Source organism: Gordionus sp. m RMFG-2023, chromosome 3 (genome assembly GCF_954871325.1).
Source record: "Gordionus sp. m RMFG-2023 chromosome 3, tfGorSpeb1-WG-v2, whole genome shotgun sequence".
NCBI lineage: Eukaryota > Metazoa > Nematomorpha > Gordioida > Chordodea > Parachordodidae > Gordionus > Gordionus sp. m RMFG-2023.
The window spans coordinates 41,075,575-41,085,093 of record NC_088777.1 but is presented as its reverse complement, the minus strand read 5'-3'; the positions used below and the strand labels follow the sequence as shown (position 1 = coordinate 41,085,093).

Below are 9,519 nucleotides of genomic sequence, written 5' to 3'. Positions count from 1 at the left end.
AATTAAAATTTTTGCCAAAATAATATTGTGTAAGGCTCAAGATTTGGCAAGTCAAATCTCAAACTTTTCTGCCATCTATGAATAAAATTACCAGGCTTACACAATCGGGCCGAAAAAGTCAACCCGAATCGGGCTTTTTAACAACACTATTTAAAACCTAAAGCTTCCAAACTATTGGAAAAACTGGCTGAAATTAAATAATTTTCGATCAACCTATTTAGATTGTCAACCGCAAAAGGCGGTCGCTATAAAAATGGATTAGCTTGCTTAATTCAGGTAGATAATGTCAACAGATAGAATAAGACTATTTCCAATGATTTGGAACCCATTGTTCGTGAGTAACATCTCCTTTTTCCTATTTGGGATCGTGTCTAGCCATTCATGGCCGTTAGAATTTTTTTTGTGTTTATAAAATTAATTTTAAATAAGGTTAATATGTTATGTCAAAAATATAAGCCATTTAAGTATATTAAACAAATTATTAAATGAACTTAATTTTTAAAAATTTATTCATAAAGTTTTGAACGACGTGAATGCGTTTATGGACGTGAACGCTTTCCTTTTTTTTTGAAGGTGAACGTTGAACGTACTCGTTTGATATTTTTAGAAATGTTCATAGCACGAGTTTAATATAAAAGAATTTAGAGGGGGAGGGAGTCAATTTAATTTTCTTCCATATAAAGGGGTCTGTTTTTTAGGGCATTTATTTATTATTCATTATTTTTTTTTCATATTATTTTTATTTATAATTTTGAGGTGGAGGAGGGATGTTGGTATTATACCTCTCTTCTTTTTTAAAATAATTTAAAAATATTATTTAACTATTAACAGTCAAATGGCAATTCTTTACTTATGCACAAATAATTGTAAAATATTATTTATACTACAACTATCTTTATTTAATTAGTGGAATTAAAATTTCTTATAAACATGTCTGTAAGTTTTTTAAAAATTTTATTGTGTTGTATTGTATATTTAGAAAGACGAAACATTTAATCCGAAAGCTTATCCATTAGCAGATCCTGTGTTAAATAAATCGATTCTAGATTTAGTTGTACAATCCTCTAATTATAAGCAGTTGAAAAAAGGAGCAAATGAAGGTTAGATATTTTTTATTTATAAATAGATAACACAATTTTAGCCACAAAAACTTTGAACAGGGGATTATCGGAGTTGATTATTATGGCAGCTGATGCTGAGCCATTGGAGATCTTATTACATTTACCCTTACTTTGTGAAGATAAAGTGAAATGATAAAATTCTTTATTCAATATTATGTATAATTTTAGAATGTACCTTATATATTTGTTCGTTCAAAGGAGGGTAAAATTAGTTTTTAAATTTTATACTATATTCAAATTAGCACTTGGTAGAGCATGTGGAGTGTATAGACCTGTTAGTGCCTGCTCTATTATATCTAATGAAGGCTCAGAAATCCAACAACAAATACATAGTGTTAGGCAAAACATTGAAAGATTGATGATATGAATTCTATACCTTATACATGTACATATAAATCATGTTTATATTGTAAATTCTAGATTTAATTGACATTTAATAAAATTAACTACTTTATGTTTATATTATGAGGATTATTGCTGTAAGCATTTTATAAAAAACAAATTTGTTTGTGTTCATTCATTTGTATAACTAATTCATGAATGCATTTACTTATATTTATATTTTAAGCTATATTTTTTTAATACATTTGGTGTTATAGACAGCTTCCTCCCCAATGCAACTTTTTGAAAAAGATGAATTTTTTGGCAAATGAATACCTAAACCCATTTTCAGTCCTTTTTAACATATTGTAAATGAAAATAAATTGATATTGCTATTAGCTAAAACAATCACCCTAAATAAAAAAAATATGCTACATAGGATTGTAAATGTGATAATAACATTTCCAGACATAATGAATGTTTAGTTTAAAATGAAAACAAGAAATTGAAATTTTATCTCAAATGAATTTATCAACAATTCTTCAGAATTTTTTAACCTTAAAAGCAAAAAATGGTATCTAGAAGAAAATAGAAAATAAAGACATATCATAAATTAAAATATCATCCTCTTTCTTTTCTATTCCTCTTTTTTAAACCAAGAAAAATATTTAACCTTGAATTCATTTTAAAAAAATTTTTTTTTTATCCATCCCGCTGTTATGTTCTACTCAATTAATCAATAATACGTAATTAAATTTTCAAATTTATCTTTAAAAAAAATTTTCTTAGCATCTTCCTTTATCTTAATTATATTCTTTCCTTGCATAATATTTATCGCCAATCTTAATTTCTTGAATATTTTTCCTATTTAGAACCAACTCATTTTTTAAAATTATTTTATTCTTTGACTTGTTATTTTAACCCATTAGTATTTGCCTCGCTCCTTGTTTTATAATCTCTTGTGAACTCAATCGCTTTGTTATTTTGAAAATGTTTTAGCTTTGCCACACAGCTACATATTAAAATATATTTTCCAGCACTTGGCATTTTCTCTTTTTTTTATTTATATTCAACACTATTTTATTTCGCAATATTATTTTACACTTTCGCCGTAGCGCATTATTATACCGTTCTCTTTATTCACCACCACACTATCTTTGAAATTTCTAAATATTTGTCTTGCACGATGATTTTCATTATTTTATATTCATCACACAAAAAGGTACAACGCTCATTTCTAAATCGAAACGAATAATTCCACTCTCATTTCATCCCTCGTCATTGATTTTACATTTATATATTTCTCTTTTCTCTATTAATATAAATCTCTCCCACAATTGTATTTTACTTTCGCTTTCAACTATTTCGTTCTCTCCAATTTAATTCAATAACATTTGTACACTTTATTTTCAATAATTAATATGTATTGAATAACTCAAAAATACACAAATTACATATTTTTTTAAAAACAAATAAGCACCACATTTTATCAATACCTTCACAACAATAAACTACACTAACTTTCCCATATCTCTAGGTAGCATTCACCGCTTTAAATATAATTTATTAATGCAACACTATGACATTCCCTGTAAATTTGGTCACGGCACCATTATGATAATTATACACTATAAAAAAACTAACCGTTATTGTGAATATGCTATTAAAAACTTTACCAGTAGTACAACGGCAATTTATAACTCACATAATTAACCAATTATTTTACTTATATACAATATAAAAAAACCTACCAGTACAATTCAATATAACCCTTCAATACTCCAGTGAAAAAAATGACTTTAGTACTTGGATGGGGTTTAATAGACCCCAATTTCAAATGTATATATCTCCAGTAATATTCATTATTTGATATTTGGATATAAGATAGATCTAACCTTATTTCTTAAGCCCTAGATTTAAGATGATGAGGATAATTATAATTTGTGCCAAAAAAAATTTAAAAAGCTTACTTTTTTAAAATTTCAAATGTAAAATTAAAAAAATAACTTATCCCATCATGATAATTCATAATGTATATTAATTGCTTAAGCTACATTTAAATTTCATAACCAATTATATATTTTTTAAACTATTTATTAATCTTAATATATATTTTCAATGCAGTAGCGTCACTAAAGAGAGGAGGAGGCACGAGAAGCTCGAGTCCCCTAAAAAATTTGAATAGCCCCCTAAAGAAAATTTTTTTTTAATGGCTCACTAATATCCCCCTAAAAATTTTGCTAGCCACCTGAACAATTTCTTTTAGAATTCTATTACGTATTATATTATTTATAGATTTAATTTTATTAATTAATAAGACTATATCTAATTTTTTATTAAATGAGTTCTATTTTAATTATTAGATTATATAATACATATAAATTATATTTTCACTATGTCAACAATCGCAATCAAATACTGTGTTAAAAATGTAATGAATATCAATATCACTCATAATGTCTAAATATTAATCTAGAATTAACAGTTGAAGCTGTCATATTATTATTTAAAATTATTTATTTTTAAAAATTATTGTTTAATATTTTTCAAATTTATAAATAGTCGCCTGATTTTATATATCACGTATAGAACTCGTGATCTCTTTGTCCCAAAAAAGTATAAAAGGGATTAGATTTTATAATTATTATGACTTTTTGTTTTTTTTAAATATATTTAATCAATAAAATTTGGAGTTGAAAATTTATTAATTTTAGTTTTAGAGTTGTGTTGGTTAATTATGTTAAAGTTATTAACCCTTCAATACTCTGGTGGGGTATATGAAACCCCAGGCATGCAAATGATATTACATAAAAGCGGTTAAATATTATGATCTGGATTTTTCAGTAGCTTCATCAAATATATCCTAGAATCTATATTCCAAATTTCATATATTTCGGTTGAGTAGTTTATGTTCTATATTTTTTTTATATTTGAATGTATTAGTATAATTTTTTTTTATATTGAAGAATAAAGATACAAATATTTGGCAGTAATAGAAGCATTTTTATTCGTCCACCTACCAATAGTTTTCAACTATACCATCAGGTGCTTCAGAAAAGGCAGTAAACTATTCTTAATGTTAAAATATTTGGAGTATATTAGTTTAGTATTAAATAATTTATATAAATTAATAATGATATTCCAGAAATATAAATATCAGAATTATTTTATTCATATTAAGAAACTTAATGTTAAAATATTATTTTATGACAATATATTGATGGAGATATCTCTAATGAAAAATTGCAAAATTCCTTAATCATGATACTGCCGAGTGTAAAGAGTAAATGATTGTTAAATTTAAAGTCCATGCATATTAAAGAATCTTAGATATATGAAACGATTCTAGATCTATCCATAATAACATGAAAAAAGGAATCATTGAGAGTTGGGTGAAATCTCTTCAAATAAAAATGAAGAAATGAAGATTTATGCAAAAATTTATGTTTATATATTCATTATTTTTAAATAGAATATAAACAAAGAATTTTAATATATTTGTTATAAAAAAAATTGATTATATAATATGTGAAAATTATATCATATAAAACTCTACTAGTACAATGCTATTTATAACACACAATTCACCAATACAACTCTAAAACTAAAATTAATATACTTTCAACTGTTAATTTTATTGGCCAACAAAATATATATCTAAAAAAACGTAAAAAACAAAAAAATTATTATAATCTCATGCCCAAGAGCGATCTACACATGATATATAAAATCAGGCGACTATTTATAAATGCGATAAATATTTAACAAAATAATTAAGAAAAAGAAAAATATTTTACGCGAATACATGAGTAAGTAAAGCAATATTAATTTCATATAATAATATTACATGCCCTCTATAAATGACCTCATTCGACATCCATATTATTCACCCAGTTGTAACTTCAGAATATAAATACTTTTAAAAATCTAATTTATCATGGTTTCACTCGATCGTATCAAATAATCAGTTTTCCATAGATTTAAAAACTTTATCACTCTTTATAATTATCATTAATTCCCACTTATTCTATTATCAATAAATTAAAATTTTCAAATATTTTTTTTAACTACATTACCCCATTCGATTTTTTCTCTGAATAATATAGAATTCAATAATATTTAACATGAACCAATATATTAGTTTATCTTCCTTCCAATATCTTTGATTGTATAGTGGTTTCAATTTCAAAATCCCAATAATTTTGCTGAAATAGGTGTTAGCTGCATTGCTTATGATCATATTAGTTATCCTGACCCAACCTTTAATTTGCCTCCGTAATCTACCGAACATTGTTATCTGGACTCAACGATAACGATTCGTCGCCATAGTCCTTATTAAATTCATTTTTCTCATAATCTCAATTTTCGCGAGTCGATAATCTTTACTCATTATTACAATCAATTCTAGATTTTCTTTCAAAAACACTTTTCGGCCATTTTTCTTTGTTATATAAAAAAACATTGTAGATGAATGATGATTTTTATCCCATGACGATCAACTCTCTTTCCATTCTACTTACCGCATTGATACATTATCTAAGCGCAATATATAACACTTTTACAAAAATTTTAAACACCTCTTTTGAATCTCTCTCCTTTTAAATTTCAACCAACATATTTGTGCCTATGCTTTCCCCAAATTTGACCCCCACATATACATATTTGTGTCAACTCCTTCCCAGTACTAAATATTTTAATCACAATATATTACACTTTTACAAAATTAACACCTCTTTTGCATCTCTCTCCTTTTAAATTTCACCAACATATTTTTGTCTACGTTTTTCCAACTGAGTTCCTGGATTCTCCCCAATGAATCTCCCGATTACTTCCCAATGAGTCCCCTTATTACTCCCTAATGAGGCCGCTCGATTACTCCCCAATGAGCTCCCCCACCCTCCCCAAATATTTCTTCCCTATGATTCTCCCCGCTGAAAACTTCTACATATTGGTTAACTAACTTATTTAAATATAAAAAAATAAATAATTCAACTTCTTATATATAAATTTCTACAAAATAGTCAATATATGTCATATCTCTTTTTTTATAGGATAATATTTTACGATAATTTAATAGTCCATAAATCAATTAAATTTCCTTTTCTAACATTTCGAAAATCTAAATATTTTAATTCGTTAACTCATTTAAGTAAAAATTTATCCACATTAAAAATTAAAACATCATCTTTTCTATTCTCCTCTTTTTTAAATCAAGAAAAATATTTTAATAATGCAAAATTTATCAATTCTTTAAACATTGGCTACATTCTGACCTATCTCTGCGGAAATCAAACAACAATCATAAAAATTTACATCTCTAACATTTTATTATTCATCCTACAATGGATGTAATAAATTATATATATTTTCTGTTCTTTTTTTTACATGTTTTTAGGTAGGCTATTTTTTTCTTTTTCGAAAAACAGTTTTGAGTTAAATTTTTAGTACAAGTATATTTTTGATATTATTACAAACTACTATTTTTAAAATATAATATACAAAAATAGAGGTGGTGCGACAATATATAAAATCTTAATTGTTTCATCGTATCATTCTGGTCCTTATATTTAGTTAAAAAAATTTTCATTTTTATTTTATCAATTTATCCAACATAATAAATTCTGATATTGGTTTACATCGTGAGTGTCATGGCTATGACTGCAAATTAACCAGCATCTATTATTTGTGTTGCTATGTAATTTAAGATTATTATTGTTGCAAATGTTGAATTAAAGAGATAAATAATAAATGTTTATTTATTTTCAAGAAATGTCAATCAGATTATTATTTTTTTTATTAAATGTCTTGTTACACACAACGCAATTATTGTTTAGGATAAAATTTTTATTATCAATATTGTAATGAGAACATGGTTTATTTTTTTATTAGTAATCATAGGAATTCTAACTTTAATAAAATGCAAATTTATAAGAATAATTTTGTTAAAGTATTTAATTCGAGTTTTGATAAATTGGATGTGACCAATTGTGTGGTTACAGTTTTGATTTTTTTCATCTTATATTTTTCATTGATTTTTATTATACATTTAATTAAGATAATTAGGAATAAATATTTTACAAATAAAGTGAGTAAGTTAGATGATTCTAATGTTGTGGATGTGAATCCTATGACATCTGATAAATTTTTAGATTTTTCTGAAGATCTAAAAAATAGTTTAAATTTGATTCTAATTGAACTTAGAAATTTAAATATCCAGAAAATAAGTAATTCCAGTGCGAATGAGAAGTCAAATACTAGTGAAATGCCTATTGTTGGTAAAAGTATTATGATGTCAAAAGATATAAATGTTAGTTTATATTCATTTATGAGTGAAATTTCTGAGAAAATTTCTGAAATTGTGATTAATAAACCTGTGAAGGTTGTAAAAGATTATAATGTACTTGTTAAAAGAAATGAAAATGAAGGTGTAATTTCAAATGATATAAAAGAAATTAAAGAAAATTTGAAAAATATTTCTAAAGATATAGTTACAATTAGAAATGAAAATCATAATTTTAGTGAAAATTGTGATATTTGTGGCCGGAGGGGTCATAGTGGGAAAAATTGTTTTTCGCATGAGCGAAAGATCAATGAAAATGTGAATGTAAAATTAAATGATAAAAATGATATAATTTGTCATCGATGTGGTTTTACAGTTCATATTAAAAAGAATTGCATAGTGAAAGAAGCAAATTTTAAAGATGGTTTTCCAAAAAGACCACCGGTATTGCTAAATTCAGTAGTACATAATATAAAAGATTCGGTGATTTTAAATACAAGTGAAAAAGATATGAACACTAAAGATAATGACCGAATGTGTTTTAAATGTGAGAAAATGGGTCATGTAGCCATGAATTGTGTTCAATATGTGAGTGAATTGCAATGACTATAAAAAATTTTAATATATATAGTGTTGTTAAAAATAATTTCAATATATTTAATAAAAAAATATAAATATTCAGAGGCCATTAAATTCAGAGTTGAATTTAGGTATGAATATTAATGATATTAATGGTGATTCAAATATAATGAATACAATTTTAATGATTGAAAAAGAAATTAATCAGTGTTCGTGTTTTCGTGTAAATATAAAATTGAGTAAAGCCTAATTAAAAGTGATAATATATTATAACAAAATTTTTAATAAGAATAACATCTGGGAAGAAAAGTATTATTTATCTTAAGCAATAGAGAAGAATATTTTAATTTAAGAATTAAATTGTTATCAATAAAATAAAAACATTGACTTTAATAAATTCATGTGAATAATACCACGTGGCATGGTATTAGAAAGTTCAATGAAATACAAACTTTTGTGTAAATTAATTTAAAAAAAAATTTTTTTTTTAATTTAAAGAGACATTGTTGTGAAACAATGTAAAATAAAAATTTTTTTAATAATATGTGATAAAAAAAAACTCTAAATAAAAAGTTGGTGGACCATAAAAAGATTTTAAACTTTGACCTTGTGAAGAATTATGTAAAATAAAAGAGTTTTAAAAAAGGATGGAATATGATGTGATGATATAATAGTTATAATTATAAATTTAAATTTTTTATATCCATCGGCACAACTTTATATATTTTTTTTGTAAGAAAAAATATGATTTTGGTAATATTATATATATAAATATATTGTAGTTTAGTATTTTTGTTATATGACATATTAATTTTTTTTTTGTGGTTCATATTATTTTCTTAATGGATATTGCATATATGTAGTTTTAACAGTGATAATTATAAAGATATAATGATATTCCATATATGTAGTTTTAATAGTGATAATTATAAATTATTTTTTTTTATCCCTATTCGTATTCTTTTATTTTGTTTGTGGTCAATTATTTGTTTTATAATTGAAAATTAAGAAAGGAAAAAATAATTGTCAAGTATTATTGAATCCAAATTTACATGTATTGTAAAACAAGCAAAATAAATTAATTATTATAATTCGCATGTCGAAAGAAGACAATTCAAGATTTAGTTTAATGTGCAAAGGTACGATTCGATAAATGACGAGGAAATGATCAATGTCCTAAAAGAATGATAATTATATGGTATCTGGGCTTTTGAAGGG

General features: G+C 24.7%; 1 protein-coding gene across 1 annotated transcript; it reads left to right on the top strand.

Moving 5' to 3' along the window:
* The first annotated feature begins 886 nt into the window (after positions 1 to 886).
* On the top strand, positions 887 to 1,589 carry LOC135925925 (NHP2-like protein 1). The gene is made up of 5 exons (XM_065461509.1): positions 887 to 936; positions 980 to 1,100; positions 1,142 to 1,245; positions 1,290 to 1,323; positions 1,364 to 1,589. Exons 1-5 carry the CDS (start codon positions 931 to 933, stop codon positions 1,486 to 1,488), a joined length of 390 nt encoding a protein of 129 aa, XP_065317581.1. The 5' UTR covers positions 887 to 930; the 3' UTR covers positions 1,489 to 1,589.
* Positions 1,590 to 9,519: the final 7,930 nt, after the last annotated feature.

Coding starts and splice junctions, on each gene's coding strand:
- LOC135925925 (XM_065461509.1), top strand. Junction 1,246..1,289: donor CCTTACTTTGTGAAGATAAA/GTGAAATGATAA, acceptor GTATAATTTTAG/AATGTACCTTATATATTTGT. Junction 1,324..1,363: donor ATTTGTTCGTTCAAAGGAGG/GTAAAATTAGTT, acceptor TATTCAAATTAG/CACTTGGTAGAGCATGTGGA.